Source organism: Prinia subflava, chromosome 4 (assembly GCF_021018805.1).
Source record: "Prinia subflava isolate CZ2003 ecotype Zambia chromosome 4, Cam_Psub_1.2, whole genome shotgun sequence".
NCBI classification, from domain to species: domain Eukaryota; kingdom Metazoa; phylum Chordata; class Aves; order Passeriformes; family Cisticolidae; genus Prinia; species Prinia subflava.
The window spans coordinates 1,032,485-1,050,159 of record NC_086250.1 but is presented as its reverse complement, the minus strand read 5'-3'; the positions used below and the strand labels follow the sequence as shown (position 1 = coordinate 1,050,159).

At 47.2% G+C, this 17,675-nt stretch overlaps 1 protein-coding gene across 2 annotated transcripts in view; it reads right to left on the bottom strand.

The window, feature by feature from the left end:
* Positions 1 to 1,225: 1,225 nt before the first annotated feature.
* The window catches only part of ADIPOR2 (adiponectin receptor 2), a 46,105-nt gene continuing 29,655 nt past the window's right edge, over positions 1,226 to 17,675 (bottom strand). For both annotated transcript variants that reach the window (XM_063395083.1, XM_063395085.1), the window contains exons 3-8: positions 11,381 to 11,497; positions 9,444 to 9,615; positions 8,819 to 9,005; positions 7,577 to 7,764; positions 6,201 to 6,394; positions 1,226 to 3,913 (exon numbers count right to left, since the gene is read on the bottom strand). In XM_063395083.1, the coding sequence (XP_063251153.1) occupies positions 3,782 to 3,913; positions 6,201 to 6,394; positions 7,577 to 7,764; positions 8,819 to 9,005; positions 9,444 to 9,615; positions 11,381 to 11,497 (990 nt within the window). In that variant the 3' untranslated portion in view covers positions 1,226 to 3,781. The remainder of the gene's footprint in view (positions 3,914 to 6,200; positions 6,395 to 7,576; positions 7,765 to 8,818; positions 9,006 to 9,443; positions 9,616 to 11,380; positions 11,498 to 17,675) is intronic.

Here is a 17,675-nt window from a genome sequence, read left to right as displayed (position 1 = left end):
TTTCATCACCATGAGGGTGGGGAGACACTGGCACAGGTTGCCCAGAGAAGCTGTGGCTGCCCCATGTGTGGGAGTGTTCAAGGCCAGGCTGGATGCAGCTCTGAGCAACCTGCTCTGGTTGCAAAGGTGCCCCTGCCCATGGCAGAGGGGTTGGAACCCTGTGATCTTTAAGGTCCTTCCAACCCAAACCATCCTGTGGCTCTCTGAGGAGATCCAGCTGGCAAACAGCTCCGTGCCCTCACCCCAGTGCTGGGCTCCCTCCCACTATCCCTGCCCGAGGAACCAACCTTAGTGTGACCGAGGGACTGCTCACACTGCAGCTCTCACAGCAGCTGCCAGCTCCTGCTGGGACTCGTCTTTCACTGCCCCTTGTTCAAACAGCTGGAGATGATGGCTGTGACGTTCTGCACGCTGCCATCCACTCAAAGCCAGTATTCCTTCTTCAAGAGCAATGTGCACCTAGGAATTACCACATCCACTGTCCAAGGAGTCAATCTTTGTAAGCAACCTCATTCAAACCACATCAGTGCTCTGCACTCCTGGAAATCAGCCTGGAGAATTTCTATTCCAGGCTGACAGAGCAGCACTGTGCAGCAGGAGGGCTTGGTTCAAACAAGTGGCTTTGATGCCACACAAGAGGGAGGTAAAAAAAAAGCGAAAGGGACAAAACTCAATTTTGCAGGGAAGCCAAATAGCTTCAACTAAACCAGTCAGCTCTTCCATCCTAATCATGTATTTCATTTATTTCCAGCTCGTTAGGAAGTTAGGCACTGGCCTCAGACACTCACCTTGATTGCAGCACTCTAATCCATGCTCAGGGTACTTGGCAGTGAATGAAGCAAGTGATTCTCAGGAGAGGGCAGAGCACGGACACAGCTACACACAGAGGAGGTAGGACATGCAATTTTATCCTGCCCAGACACCTTTTAAGCATCACTCTGCTTTCTGCAAACAGAATAAACCCCATTCATATTCAAATGCAGCAGCTACTTTTAGTGTAATTTGTATGAAATCTGATACCGACATTCTCCAAATTTGCTTTTCATTAAAATAACAATAATAACAATGCTACTAATATTCCATCCTGAGACATCCATCAAGCTGTGGAGGTCATTAACAATCACCACAGTCTCTAGCAATGACCTTCTCTTCCCCCAGCTCTTGTGCTTTGCACCTTTGTCCCCTCTTGCCCACACAGTGCAGAAAAACCCAGACCAGACAATAATCAATTTGGTTCTTTTATTAGCAGAAGTTAAGAATACAGCAAGTAATAAGATCCCATCTTATATGGAACCATCACCAGAGTCCCCAGCCATCAAAACCCCAGAATGTGCTTCATTGCTTCCAACAGTAAGCAATTGTTAAAAAGAAATATACTGAACAAGGCCACTATTTAATGGGGAAGGAAAGAAGCTGTAGGTCCTAACTATTCTATGGCAATAACCTGCACACAGAGCAAGCAAGCCTCTGACTGCTGAGAGTAAGGCATTCAGGTGCCAACCTGGGAAGAGTTCTCAGCAAAAGCTACAGAAAAGTGCACAGCTAGGTTGTTTTTATTGGAACACACAAACTTCTTGAACAGACTGACTGGGTTAAGAATAGCAGGTGGAGTACTGTGTTTTTGTAATAGTTCTGTGCTGTGTAGGACCAGGTTACAATCGCCTTGGAGGAGTGAACGTGGGATGAGCAGGATGGAGGCTGCTGCTTCTGCTGGTACTGTTCAGAGGGAGCCCAAAGCACTTCCAGCCAGCTCTGCTTCTGATATGTGCCACGCCTGGCTCGCACACCAGCACTCCTCCCCAGCCGTGTCTGGGATGCCACCAGCCCTCCCATCCAAGGCAACACTGCCCCTTCCTCCATTTAAACACCACAGGCCTGGGACAGACTCCTTCCAGCCCACCCAGTGTGGGGACCCTACTGAGAGCACACCCCTCGAATCCTGCAGGCTGCTGCAGCAGCTCCTCCTGCAGCTGGCCTTGCCCTCAGAGGCTTTACTCCACTCCAGGGGTGAACCACAATGCCCACTCAGCCTTAGGAGGGCATTCTGCTTCTACCTGACTCCATTAGACAAAGCAACTCCCCCAAACACACTGTGACATCCAGAGTATGGGAAGACCTTTGCAATCCATCTCTTTCTCATGAAGAATGCAAACTGAAACTTGAGGGAATCAAAAAATAACCCCAAACCCAACAACAAAAAAATTCACCCCACACAACAACCAACCATCCTTTACCTTCCTTGCCTGTGAATACTGCACAGTATGAGCTGTTTAACTCATCTGTGAGAGAGGTAATTGCTCTGAATTTCCAGCTAAAGCCTCCAAGCAATACCTGTGCCATAACAAACAAAATCTTCACGTTTCACCTTGCAACTCCAAAGATTCTCCTTCAGTCTGGCTTCTGAGTGGGCTCCAAAGCTCAAGCTACATCAATTACACAAGAGAAGGGTATTTGCCTCCCCTTATATAGGAGGTGTCTGCTCCACAGCAATCCAGCTGAACTCTCAGGTTTAGGCTTAAGAAATACCAGCAGTCCCACTGCTAAAGCACAGATGGAAAGCAGACCTAAGGCCAAAAGAAAAAAAAAAAAAGGAACTGCACTGGGCTGGTTAGAATCAATTCCTCCTAAAAAGAAAAACCTGCAAACTGCCTTGGCATATGGAGCCTGACACACGGGATGGTAAATGTGCCTGAGGTCTGCAGTGCCTGTTAACTCCAAGGCCTGGAGCACACAGCTCCCTCTTTCCAGCCCATCTTAACCCCACCTCTGTTTCCTCACATGCTCAACGACCTCCTGAGCAGTCTCCTGCCATCCTCCCTCAGAGCAAACAGCACCATCCCCTCCGGGGCTCTGGCTGCAGGCAGGCACGGATGGACCGCGCTGTTTGTGTTTTGCCTTTCCTCCTGCAGCGCCCCAGCAGGCTGCAGGGCCTGGGATGAGACACCAAAGGAACCAAGTGGAGGATGCATCCCCCAAAGCTCCCCTGCACACAGGCTGCAGTGCAGCTGACCCCACGCAGGGCAAGGAGCAGATGCACCCTCCCAGAACTGCAGCAAATCCCTTTGCTCTCGCTGTGGCCCGGGTGACACCAGGACTAACCCAGCCTTCACAGCCCTCGTGTTCGTGTCCTGAGCCTGCTCCAGGGGTTGGCCAGGACCCCACACTGCCCAGGGCGTGCTGGCCACAGGAAATCCACAGGGCCAGCCTTCTTCACTCCTGGGAATTTTACCTGGTCCTCCTGCAATCGTTTGTTTTGTGCAAAATTGAAACAGTGTGTGGTACTTGCATGTTGCATTCTTTACAAAAACCCTTTTCCCCCCACCCATTGTTTAAAACATTTATATAAATTTTATTTAAACAGAAAGTTAGAAATCTTATTTACAATTTGTTTTTCTCCCAAAACAGCATCTAAAATCAACGCCCAAACCCTCCAAGAGGATATAAATTTAACCTTGACTTTTTTTTTCTTTTTTTTAAAAAAAAGGAAACTGCTAAGCTATCCCTCCCCAATTCTACAAATAAATATGGCATTGAACAGAAGCCGATTTGGAAAGGGTCCTCTGTAGCTCAATCTGTAGATCCCAAGAATAAATTAGGTTTTCAGAATTTCCTGGTCTTCAAATTGATTTATTCCATTGCTTGAGGTATAGAATTTATCTTGGTTAGTCAGAATCCCCATGAAGCTCCACGCCTCATCAGCTGAAACTTGGATTCTTCTTAGGTATTCCTTTTTCTCAGCCGGGTGCTGCCCCGGGCCGCTCCTTTGGCTCTCGGGCCGCTCCTACTGCACGCCCTCCTCCTCGGAGCAGCCCCCGCCCACCGTGAAGCGGAACTCCTGCAGGTTGGAGACGCCGTGGAAGTGCACGAAGGCTCCCGCCACCACGAACACGTGGAACAGCTGGTGGGAGTGGAACTGCGGGAAGGAAAGAGCTCGGCTCAGCCCGGGGCTGCCTGCCCCGGCCCCCGGGCAGTGCCCGTGCCCAGCTCCCCGGGCAGTGCCCGCGCACAGCACCCCGGGCAGTGCCTGCCCCGGCCCCCGGGCAGTGCCCGTGCCCGGCTCCCCGGGCAGCGCCCGCGCACGGCTCCCCGGGCAGTGCCTGCCCCGGCCCCCGGGCAGCGCCCGCGCACGGCTCCCCGGGCAGCGCCCGCGCACGGCTCCCCGGGCAGCGCCCGTGCACGGCTCCCCGGGCAGTGCCTGCCCCGGCCCCCGGGCAGTGCCCGCGCACAGCTCCCCGGGCAGTGCCCGCGCACGGCTCCCCGGGCAGTGCCCGCGCACGGCTCCCCGGGCAGCGCCCGCGCACGGCTCCCCGGGCAGCGCCCGCGCACGGCTCCCCGGGCAGCGCCCGCGCACGGCTCCCCGGGCAGCGCCCGTGCACAGCTCCCCGGGCAGTGCCTGCCCCGGCCCCCGGGCAGTGCCCGCGCACGGCTCCCCGGGCAGTGCCCGCGCACAGCTCCCCGGGCAGTGCCCGCGCACGGCTCCCCGGGCAGTGCCTGTGCACAGCTCCCCGGGCAGTGCCTGTGCACAGCTCCCCGGGCTGGCCCTCCCCTCACTGCCTGCGGCAAAACCACGGAACTGTGCACGCACGTGTGCCCCCCTTCCCTGCAGAGTCACCCGAACCACTGCACAACCAAAAAATGTGCTACAGAACTGCTGCAACCCATCTTTGCAAAGGGACAAGGGGAGCTGCAGAACCTTAGGAGAAAGGCTTAAGCAAGACACTTTTAAAATTAGTTCTCCCACAAGACACACTGGAGGTTCATGGACAAAAATCCTCTCGTACCCATAACAGGTACAAACTCTGCCCTGGTCACGGGCTTAAGTTTTATCCAGTGGATTCTGCATGCTGGTATTTTATCTCTCTACCACACAGAAACAGAACAGAAACACATGGTATAACATTAAAACCCAGAAACAACTGGATGTTCTGAATGAATGCCCAGGATGTCACTGGCTGGAGCAGAGCAGAACGAAAACTGTGAGAGAGCTACACGACAAAGCACACCCTTGTCTGAGGGAAGCCATATCAACATGGATAATGCTCCTGAAATATTCCAACAAACATGTATTTGCAGGCTTCATGGGAAGACTGGTAATGAGTTGGTGGTACACCAGTGCTTTTGGAGCTTAACTCATTAGAGTAACAAACAAACCAAGCAAACTGGTGCTGTGCACAAGCTGCTCAAACAATCCAGGTCTCATTCTCACTTCTAGTCTTCTTTAGAGGTCTTAAACTATCCTAAGTGCAAGTACAGGTCCACTTCCCCTCATCTCTACTCTTGCTCCACCCAGTTCCTTTCCTTTCATCTTCCTCAGGTATTTCTCCTCCAGCCTTCATGATTCTTTCCCTCACACCAAGCTTCCCCCACCCACCCACTTGCTGACCCGACTCTCCCTTTTTCTGGGCCAGAGATCCCCCCAAGCCTGCCTTCTCTGCCCAGCATTCTCACTGGCTGAGCAAGATGAGGAGCCAGACGTGGGGACGATCCCAGAGAACACCCTGACCATCAATGAAACAACCACGCAAGGTGAGGACGTGTCCCTGCAGGATCCTCTACACACACACTCACACACACTCACTCACACACACACTCACTCACACACTCACACACACACTCACACACACACTCACACACACACTCACACACACACTCACACACACACTCACTCACACACACACTCACACACACACTCACACACTCACTCACACACTCACTCACACACTCACTCACACACTCACTCACACACTCACTCACACACTCACTCACACACACACTCACACACTCACTCACTCACACACACTCACTCACACACACACTCACACACACACTCACACACACACTCACTCACACACACACTCACTCACACACTCACTCACACACTCACACACACACTCTCACACACTCACACACACTCACACACACTCACACACTCACACACACACACGTTTGCAGCTCCTTGCCCATCTGTTAAAGCTGTGCAGGAATGTTCTGGGGTCAATCTGCACACCAGCAGTCACTCAGCCCAGCTTGGGAAGGGAGGCACCAGCTAAGGCGGGCTCAGAGGGCCCTGCACAGCCATTGCTCCTGGTGCAGCAGTGTGGAACTCGCAATGAGGAAACATTGACACGACACCCTGCAGGCCCAAGGCTTTGAAGCAGCTTTCAGACTGGTCTCCTCAGCCAGCCCCTCGGTACACTCACCCAGATGTCACACTTGCCAGGGAAGAACCTCTCCGGGATGCGGGCAGCATAGAGAGCAGCACCAGTGATGTACAGGCATGCCATGAGTGCCAGCCAGCCTATCTGCCCCATTGTGGCTGCCTTCAGGAGCCCCTCAGAGATGACAAAGTGCAGAGTGGGAATTACCCCACTAAGCCCCAGACCTAGAAATACTCCTGGGAGGTAAAGAAAATGCGGGAGAGTCAGGTTGGAAGGCAGTGGTGGCAAAGGGAGACAGTGAAAACACAAAAGCTACAGGAGGAACACTCAGTATTTGCCAAAGCAGCAGAGAGGTGACAGCTCTGGAAGCTGCAGGTCCCCACAAGAGATTTACTGGAAAGGAAGCTAAAGAACGCACAAAGTTCCTTCACACACCAGAAGCTCCCCAGGTGTGTGTTCCAGCAGATAGCTGGATATTTATTTCATTTGCTGGCTGTGCCTGCCAGCTGCAGTGCAGGTGAGGCCAGTTGCTGCTCCCGGCCTGCAGAGGGAACTGAGAGCACACACACCGAGCCTCCCTCCAGCACAGTGCCAGGAGCCAGGCACGGACACACAGAGACTGTCACCATACCCTGCACAGGGACTCCCAGGAAACTGGAAAGCAGCCTCTGTGCTCATCTGATCTGCCATATAGGAGAACACTGCTCATTTGTTGAGATTTTAGCAGCGAGGACAGAAAACTTATAAAACCAGTGGGCATGGGGGGGAATAGTCATGTCCTGTACAGAGACTAAGTTTGGAAAGCTGAATGCTCTGAGGGTACCCAAACCTGTCCAGGAAGTCTAGATTTACTGTAGACAGCACGTGCAGGTTAAGAAATGAGAAATATTACTATTCAACCCAGCTGTGTGCACATTCCATAGCTGGCCCCTAAAGCTGTCTTTCCTCCTGCCTCAAAATGTGAAACCAAATCTGGTTTTATTCTTTTGATGATATGAAGAGAAAAATGGTCTTTATCTTAACTCTGTGTTTTAGCCAGGCAAATCATTCAGATTAATTGAATCATTCAATGATTTGCTGATGTTCTAAAAAAAGCACAAGCACTACAAGTACACATACACACACCAAGCAGTCAGTCAGTTTTTGAGAGAGCAAAGCTGCTAGATGCAGCCAGAAATGCTTTGCAGCACCTTTCCTACTGCATGTGTTCCTGTCCATCTAGGAATGCAATTCCAGGACTTGCACCAGCCCTTATCTGTGCACCCAGCTGGGTACAGTAAATGCTGGAAGAAAACCCAGCAAGCTCCCATGTCTATAAAATTAAGCTCTCCTAAGCCTTCCCAAGGTGGTTTTTCCAAGTGGCAAGCAGGAAGCAGGAAAGGCAGTCAAGAAGCAGAACAGTTAACTTCAGGTCTTACCTGCCCTTACACCCCGGTATTCAGGGGTGGCAAACATGTCCCATTGTGAGACAATTATGGCTGCAATGCCCAGGACACAGATCACAATCAAGTAGATGAAGCAAGGCTGAGGGTTGCAATAGAAGGAGTAGTACAGCCATGGTACAAAGCTGCCCATTATGAGGAGTGCAATGCCAGAATAATCCAGCCTAGAAGAAAACAAAAATCAGTGTCATAGGAAGTGTGAACCTTTGGAAATCCTCACACCCACACACTCTTCGTTAGCAGAGCAACTGTCTGCTTCTCACTGCAACTCCATTACTCTGACTGCTGCAGCTGAGGTGCTGATGGCAACTCCTCCCCCTGCAGTCCTGGATTACCCTGACACACAGCCAGGAAGGCCATTCCTTGGGACAGCCATCAGCAGTACCTGCAGCAGCCTTTACACCAAAGCTTTCTGAGGAAAACTCACAGCGTAGTTTCACATGAGGAAAAAAGCAGTGCAAGAGCCCCCTAAAGAGGGCACACTGTATGTTCTGAGAACACAGCCAAGGCAAACACTTCAGATTCTGACAAGAGTGAGTTAGTTGGGCATCAGCTTCAGTGACCACAGTGGAATAATGCTGCAGTTTTTCAACTGCACTGTTTTTTTGTACACCCATGTAAAAAAAGAAATCTATAGCCACTGCTTTTTACCAGACCTCAACAAAATACTCCTGCAAAAGTTGACTTTTCAGTCGGGGATTTTAAGTGCTGGGCTACTTTAGAGGTGGTCTTGCAGATTACAGAATCCTAAATTGAGTAGTCTTAGGAAATATCAGATATTCAGCAGCCAGCCAAAAAAGAACGTGCAGTAAACCCCAAAGACCAAGACATCTTGACACACACTGTAGAACTGTCTTACGTAAGTTTAAGGTTCAAAGTCAGTCAGAACAGCCAAAATGACAAGAAGTAACAGTTGCACTAGAAATTCAAAGCCATGCAGCTAAACTCAAGGCGTATTACTTACAGCAGCAAGATGCAAACACATGCCTGCCAAACAGCAGAAAATGATGGAGTTTTAAGACTCAAATGACAGCACAAAAACTCATGCTGAAACAAACTATAATTAGAAGAAGCTGCATTAAATCTCTGCTCAACTCTGTTCCAAAGTACATGCAGTCATGAAATGAACAACTCCCACACTGGGGCTCCAGGCACAAATCCCAGCCCTGTTTTCCCACCTGTTTCCTATTTGGCCTGCCCTGTTCTCCAGGCACTTACTTGGAGAAGAGCCGGGAAACACCTTCTGAGTGGCAATAAACTGTGTGGAAGAGCCATGAGAAGGAGAGGCAGAGAATGGCTCCCAAGAAGAACAACCCCACGACCACCTTCTCCTGCACAGGTGCTACGAAGGACATGTTTGGCCGGAACATGTAGAAGATTCCCAGACACAGGAAGAACACACATCCTGAAAAACAGCGAGGCACAGAGGTGTCAAGTTCGTGCATACTGGAAGCTTTTCTTTCTACAAGCATCACCACTTCCCTTCAAGGCTCTCATTAAGTTGAAATCACTCAGAGAAGCTGCAACTTAAGCACGTTCCTGTGGCAAGAAATGCAATCCCAATTAACACCTCCACACTTGGGAAAAGAGGGATCTAACAGTAATTTATTAACCATTAGGAAATGTTTAATGCATTTGTTTGTATAGTATGGCATGATTAAGCAAGTGCCATCCAACTCTGACAGGACAGAATCAGGAGAGGGATACCAAGCTGCTAATTGAACAGGTTACCAGTGGAATGACAATGCTGACAACCCCACAGCCCTTTCTATCTGGCTCTTGTCTTTGATAGCAGCGAAAGCAGCGGGTGAGGTTTGGGGTTAGAGTGCAGCAATGAGAGTACCCAGGAGGTGTGTCCAGATGTTGCCAGTCTCGGTGTGTATCCTGAAGATGCTCCTGAAGCAGGCGCGGAAGGAGGGCATGGGCGGGCGGTGGCCGTGCAGCAGGTAGTCATTGTCCTTCAGCCAGTCGGGCAGCACGTCGTGGGGGATGACTCTCCACCGGCCCTCCCACACCTGCGGGGCACAAGGGGTCACTGAAATGCAGCACTGCAGCTCCAGCAGTGCAGAACAGAAAACCCCTGCTAGGAAAAGTGCTGGAGTTAACCTGTGAGCACAGTGAACAGTCGAGGGAACATCTCTGGGGAAAAGGTCTGACACTGAAATGTCACTGTTCCCAGTTCAAAACTGTACTGTTATGAACTGCACCATCAGAGGAAGAAATACTTCAGCATTCCATTGGACAGGAAGGCTGTTGGGCGTTTTTACTGCTGGTGAAGAGAAAACATTTCATCCACTTCCATGTTCTGTTATTTTACAGGCCACCTTTTCCATTTAATTGCAGAAGCCTACACCTAGTTCTCTCCAATAAATAAATAAGCCTGTTCCTCCACCCCAAGCCAACCTCACTGAATATCTGCTAGCATTTGGGGCAGGCCAGCACAAGAAGCTACCCATTAGCACTAATAGGGGCCACAAAATGTGAAAGGGTGAGAACCCAGCAAGAAGAGTCCAACCCCTTATTGAGGTTGAGCAAAAACTGCTCCCAAGCTCCCAAACAAACAGTGACAGAGCAGTTAAGGCAACAGACTCCCGACTCTCAATTCCGTGTGATTTCTTCTTTAAAGGGAGAGGGGGCTTTGTGCACAGAGCTGTTCCTGCAGCTGGCTCCAGAGGAGATAAGTGTGCACAGATGTTCCAGCACTGCTGCAGTAACACAGGACACGTGGAGGCTCCAGTGTGCAGGGGGAGCAGGGAAGGGCGTTATGTACCGGGGCTGCTCCTGCAGGGCTCCCTGGGCTGGCTGGCTGGCTAGAGTTACACGAGCAAGGCTGAAGGTTCCTGAAACACTAAGTTCAGAAAGCTACATTCTTATTTCAGTTTCAACAACAAGAGCCCAGAGCTTTTGAATCAATTCTCCACACTCGTGCACGGACACAAAACAAAGCCATTCAGAATAAGCAGCCCAGTTAAAGACTGGGTTCTTAAACACATTAAACAAGAAAATAACTGGTTTAGTTCATGAACAAAAAATGTCAACTGAGGCAGAAACAGAAGGAGGGAATTCATTTTACACAATCTACTCTGCAAAATATTTTGCAGAGAGGCAAAGATGCATAGTAAAAAGAAATAATCAACAAAACCAAAAAACCAAACACAAAAGTAACCAGGGTCCCTCTGTAAAAATAACAAAGATAGTTCATAAAACCAGCAGGAACCAGTGTATAAAGGGGCAGCATTCCTTTCAGTGAGAAAGGAGGGCCAGAGACTGACACAGCCCAGTGGCTCTAAAAAGTAGCAAAAATTGAGCCAAGGTCAACAATTACAAAATCTACAATGGATTAACTTAGGTATGGTTTCAATACAGCATTGTTTTCAAGTCAGGGACAAAGCTTATTCTACAATAAATGTAAACGCTGCTGAAAAAACAAACTATTTGCAAATCTGGAGAAATCTGGTCAAATGACCTTGTAAGTCCAAGTGCCTGGAAGCAGAAGGCTTTTGTTCTGCTTTGCACCCACAGCTGTTTCTCAAGGGACACACCTGAGCTGCTGATCAGCTCTGGAGCCCCAGCTGTAAATCCCAATTTAATTTAATCCTGTATAACAGATAGGTGCTGAGCAAGTGCAGTGTGGCTACTCAGAGCACCAGATGCCCGTGTGGGGACAGTGAGAACCTCCTCTCCCTCACATCAGCAGTGCAGCTGCTCCAAGTACAGTCTGCTGCCCACTGGAGCTTCCTAGAAAAGGAAATCACTTCAGCAGCTTCCACCTGCCCTTACCTTACACACAAACTCCTCCATTCTCTCCATGGCATGGTGGGCTTGTAGAAGAGGTGACATACCCATAAAGCCTTCATCTTCTTGAGGTGGCTCATCGTTGTGTTTATCCTCAGAACACTGGAGGGGAAAAAACAAAGAAAATGCTTTGTAGAAAGATGAACAGAGGAAGGTGATGCTGTTTTCCATACAAAACTACGATTTGAGGTCTTGGCAAATAAAGAAGTCTCTCCTTGTACGGCACTGAGAAAAGCATTCAGAAGAACAAGCTAAGAAATGATTACATTCCTAGGTATCTGAGAACAACTCACATGTCTAATCCATTCTGCATATGTTTCCAGCAGGTTTGGAAGCCAGCAGTGCTCCTCTAAGTCATGCTTCATTAAATCCCAGATATGGAGTCTGAGGCTTGCAGCCTTCCCACCTCCAGGGAAGGATTACTCCCTATTTTATGTTTCAATGTCACTGTGCCGGTGTTAATGCCTCTATAATGTCTCTGGCATTTCAGGGTAATAAAAGGTAAGCCAAGGAGAGGAATCCCTTTACCTTGTTAGAAATGTTTCACCTCAATCTGCAGTAAAAATCTGAAAATCTATTCTGTTTAACTGACACTTCTGTTCAGCTTGTAATCCAGTACTGGAATTTACTCATTCGTTTGATTTTTCAGGGTATTTCAGAAACTACAATGAAACTTCTGCCACTCAGACAAAGGCAAGTTATCAAAGAAAAGCAGTAAGAGGGATCAGAGTTTTCAGCAAAGTTCAAACAAAGAGAAATATTCATTTCCTCAGGGTGTACCAAGGGAATTATGAAAAGGAAAACTAAAATAATCCACTGAGCTGGGATATCAGGCTGGTACACATCATTAATAACTTTACAGGAACAGTTTGGTAGTTTTCTGCTCTATCATGACTTATCACATCATCTGCATGTTTTGATACACTCTGGCTTCCCACGGAGGAGAAAAGCAGGGCTCTGTGGAAGTTCTGCATTCCTGTGAGCTTCCTGCAATGCTCAGGGCCCATCAGAGACTCCAATCAACACTTCAGCTTCCAAGGTAAACAAACGGGAGGAAGGCAGGAAGGAGAGAAGGAGCTTTTTGCACCCCTCAGCCTTACTGCAGAGAGCTGCCACACACAGCCCATGGCCACGCCAGCTCCACAGTCAGCACAGAGGGAGACTGGCCTCCAGATTCCCCAGAACACCTTCCCCTCCTGTTCCCTTACCAGGGTTAACCACATTAAAATCAGCATGATGTATCAACAGTACCATCCAAAGAGACTGAGTATATAGTCTATAACCTCACTTACTTTATCTACAAATTATTATCAGTAATGTTCAGGTTAATGCCCTGCACTTTCAAGCCAGGGATGGCAGCTGGCTGTCCCACGTTACAGCTCCCTCCTCAGTGTCAAGCCCTATTAACTATTCAAGTTAACTCAATAAGCTGCTTAAAATTTTCCTTTTTGAATAAATAAAAGGAGACTTCCTCCAGCCTACAGTGAGCTATCCAGAGCCTTCAATATTTTTGGGGGGGTTTGACAGAGAAACATCATGTTCATACCTGTTTTGTACCCAAGCTTTGCAGTAGTCACTGAAGCTTTATCTTTCAAAGAGGTCCCATCCCAGTTCTCGACCCAATTCTGCTTACCCAGAATGCAATTTCTGGTATGTAATACACAGTACACATCCTTCAAGTTTTATCTATGACCTCACATTTGTCCACACTAGGAAAGCTTGACTGACTAAACAAAATCTTTGTAGATAATTCCATGTCCCTTGTACTGTCTACTCACCTTCATTTATCATTCCAGTGAACAACTCCTCTGAACAATATCTTGTATTTTACAGCACTGGTTGATACATTGACCAGCTCTAAGCAGATCTTCCAGCAGAAAATAAATACACTCACTCTGCCTAGGTTATCCCATTAGTCCTATTCAGAAAGGCACCAGGCAACAGCAAGATGCAAAGAGGTTTAATAGCCTTCTAAAATAGGCACAATTCCTGTTAGGCACAGGAATAAAAAGCAAATTTGGTTTCATTCTGACTCAACAACATTCACTGCCATTGTTTCCCCACACTGTCAATTTTACTGGCTCTTTCTACTAATGGAGCTCTCTAGGAGTCTCGGTTTTCAATATCATAAATAATTAACTCAAGGTCACAGAAACACAGAATGGGTTGGGTTAGAAAGCAGCTTTAAAGATCAACCAGTCTAAGTGCCCTGCCATGGAGGTCTGGAGAAGATGCTCACAATAGTCTGCACAATTTAGAAACCAAAGAAACCTTTGGTTTCCAAGAGGATTGCCTTATGGAAAAGCAAGGCTGGCATTTGAGTTCCAGTGCATTTGACACTGCTGTGCCTTTTAGCTACTCTAGGATTCCCTCCCCAGCAGCACACAATAACCAGCTCCAGTGGGGTGAACAAGTTAGTAACCCTCAATTTACACAACTGGCTGGACTGCAGGAAAAAAGGTCCCTTACAGAATCAAAGCCTGTATTCATTGCAGCCTGCACAGTGACTCAATGCCAAAAAATGTTCATTTCCCCCTCTGCACATACTCCCATTTCTAGAATGATGGGAAGGCTTAAACTTGAACAGACTGTAAAGCTTGAAGAGCACAGCTATTTCCGAGCTAGTCCAAAATCTTTGCATTTTGGCCATGTGCCTACAAACAAATCATTACTGAGCTTCTTTTGGTGATAAAAGGAATTCATATCATATACACAGTCCAGATTGCTGCCAAAAAATGGAATTGATTTTACTATCTCCTTCCTGCCATTAAACTGCAAAATTAGCATTCAAGGGAAGAAAACTAAAGCTCAGCTTCTTAGTCCTTTTCTTGCTAAGGAGATAGAAGGAGGCCTGCTCTGGAACACCCATCCTCCCTTGACTCCCTCCTGAAATGCCTCACAGGGAAGAACACTAAACTGTGTTTGTTCACAGTCAGCAATCTACAGGGGAGGGCAACACCAGATTTCACTGGAAATCTGAAGGAGGCTATTGACCTTCAGTTCCTAAGGCCATGTCTGAAAGGAGAGAATACCACTCTTCTGCCCAGAAGGCATATTGTAACATTTCCACTGTGACGAGTTCCTTCATATCTCAGGACTGACATATTTTCTCCTCTTCAGCTGACTATATCAGAAATTCACGAGTAATTCTAAACCAGAACAACACAAGCACATTCTATCAGGACATGTTTTCAACTATTTCTAAGTCCTGCCCACAGAATCAGATTTTGAAATGAGAAACATACTGGGTAAATAATATCACTTGCCTAAAACTGTGCAAGAATTGAGAGCCTAGAAGAAAACTCTGGTACTCCCACTTTTAATGAGCTATGGTATATCCTGAATTAAGTGCTTCAAGAATAACTTTTGCCTTTGTAGACTATAGGCGAAAGGGATTTTCACTTGGCTGATGTTTCAGTTGTTTTACATCATCTAATTTACTCAACTCCTTTTAAGGCATCTCAGATTTGACTAAATAATTCTGTGAAGTCTTCAGAGCACTTTAAATAAACCCCCTGGTTTGTAACAAGCAAACTGTTACAATCAGCAGCTGTCACTCCTCTGCTGCTGAGCACATGGGGCAGTGCCTACAATCAGTGTTTCACATTACCAAAATCATGGCTGCTGGAGACTCACACTCTAAAAGGTCTGGACACCTCACTCTATGGAAATGCCAAGCAATCGTTCCCACTTTAATCCTACTCCCTTTGTGAATTCACAAAGTGTTAAAGCTAACAAAACCAGTACGGGTACCTGTGAGATGGAAATTATCCAGCAGATGTATAAATACAATCTGAGTAGAGTAGCGGTACCAGAGAATAAAATAAATCTGAAGAACAAGTGAAAATATCCAGAGAAACCAGCTCTACTGGTTTGTCCATATTCACTTTATTTCATTAAGTGTTACAGCTTCTTCTGTGATAATAGTGACAGATGAGAATGTAAAGGAAAAGGCAGAAATCAGACTTAATTATATCACTTTGTATAGAGAACCAGGCAACACACTTCCAGGGACAGATCATCACCTAAACAAGAATTCCAGAGCATATTTTGGTAGGAATCAAAAACGTTCAATACCAAACCCAAGTTAGAGCACCAGAGCAAACAAAGAGCAAGAAACCCAAGAGCTCAATTGCACAGTGCTGATCATCAAGTTTAACAGTACAAGTTCACTTTAATAGCAATGGCACAAAAGGTAAAAAAAGGTTTACATTTAATACAAGAATTTCTCATCTGAATGCAGTCCAAAAATGTCAGATCACACAGCCAAAGATTCTGTTACAGAGAAAAGTGCAGTAAAACCTGCTCCAGTAAGTGCAACGTACTTTTCTTGTCTACTCTAACAGCTTATCCTTCTCACTAACAGTTTCCATACTATCACTCTCAAATCTGTTAACAGACATGCTATTTAATAATGTCCTTACTATGGAAAAGCCTATCAGAAGTCAAGTCATAACTGCAGAAAATGATTCCAGAAACATTTTCCCCACTTTTGACTAAGTTGTGTTCAATGGACTTCAAGTAAAGTGTATTTTCTTGAGGTCTGTAGTTTCTTGGTGTCAGTTTAAAGATTTCTAGAAAGTTTCAGGGTTTGCACATGACTGCTCCTTGCACATGTGACAAACAAGTTCTGGTCCATCACTTCAGAAAGTGTCATCAATGTTGTCATTTGAGTGTGCAAACTAAAAGATAAATGAAATCTGAATGGAGCCACCTTGTACTCTAAAAAGTGCTCATCATCTCCCTCGTGGCCATCTGACCAACGCCCATCCTGTCTCCCAGCAGGGACCAGCAGCTCCCAGCCAGCTCCCCCCAGTTCCTGTGCTGGGCTCCATGGTCTGGAATATTCCTTTGGCCAGCTCAGATCAGCTGCCCTGGCCATGCTCCCTCCCAGCCTCTCCTCACTGGCACAGCATGGGACACTGAAAAGTCCTGGATTTAGGGGCAGCACTGCTCAGGGTGTTATCAAGGTTTTTCTCAGTCTAAACCCAAATCACAGAGCTGTACCAGCTAATGGGAAGAAAATTAACCATCCCAATCGAAACCAGGACAACTAGCAACTGCAATAAAACTCTCCCAAGCCCCAGAAAGGGCACAAGTCTTCTGCACTGGAGTTTCTTTTCACACAGAGTCATTACTCAGTTACCCAGGAGCCTAACTGACCATGCACATACCTGTGTAGTATTAAGCTCTGGAGTTAATGAACTCCCAAAGTTCAACTGTCTATGATGCCAATTTACCACCCAGATGTCACCAGTACCCCAAACCTACGTCCACAGGAATTTCCAAAGCCTGATGCAGTCTGAATCTGTTCTAATATTCTTGCTTCCTTCAGCTGCTGACAGACACTGCCCCCCTGCCCTCTCGATCAGTGCCCTGGCAAAACTCTGCCTTGGTAGGGACACAGGTAAGACAGCTCAGAAAAACCAAATGCCTTGAGTAATACTGAGTCATGGCAGATTATATAGCACGGTACTTATACACTGTTTTCTTCTTAAAACTCAAGTTACAAAACATATGTTGCTGCATTTACAATACCACTGTTATCCCCCACATTAAACTGAAGTCACAAAGTCTAGACATGACTCTGAGTTTTTGCTCTTGTTTATCTTGATCTCATCAGATGAATGATTAATAGTGCTTAACATGACATTCAAGTCGTTTTATGTTCTTGGGGCAGCGTGCCAGATTCAGTAATTCGAGAGCTTTCAGCATAATGGCCAAGATACGTTCAAGGCTATAATATAAAAATGTTATTTTTCTAATCGCAGTTCTGTAACATCCATTTCAGCTGGCCAGATTGCCTTTTTTCAGCAGCAACTCCCCTGTGCCCATTCTGCCAGCTGACCTTTTATCAAGCACCCTTTGGTAAGGGGGAAGCAGCAGTAAGTGCTGCCATGCCATTTCTCCTAAAAGCCTGTTGCACAGTTTTCAGAATTTCATCAACTTATATTCTTTGGGTTAAAAGAAATTAACTGCAAACGAACAGCACCACACCATAAAACTTTCCCTGAGTTCCCCTAACTTCTGCACATACCAAGTTATTTTAAAATAACAGCTTTGTCCTTAGAATTCCCATTGTCCCTGACAAGCCTGTAAACACAGCCACACCACTGTTTCCAAAAGGCTGACTACACCCACCCTCTGAGCAGGGTGTGCAAAGCTGCCTTGCTGTCACTGCACCAAAAATGTCTTTCATTAGCACAGTGCCAAAAACCCTTTAGGCCTGTTGGTCAAAATGTCAAGTACTTGGAGGTTCCTGGAGTTTAGTGTTTTTCTT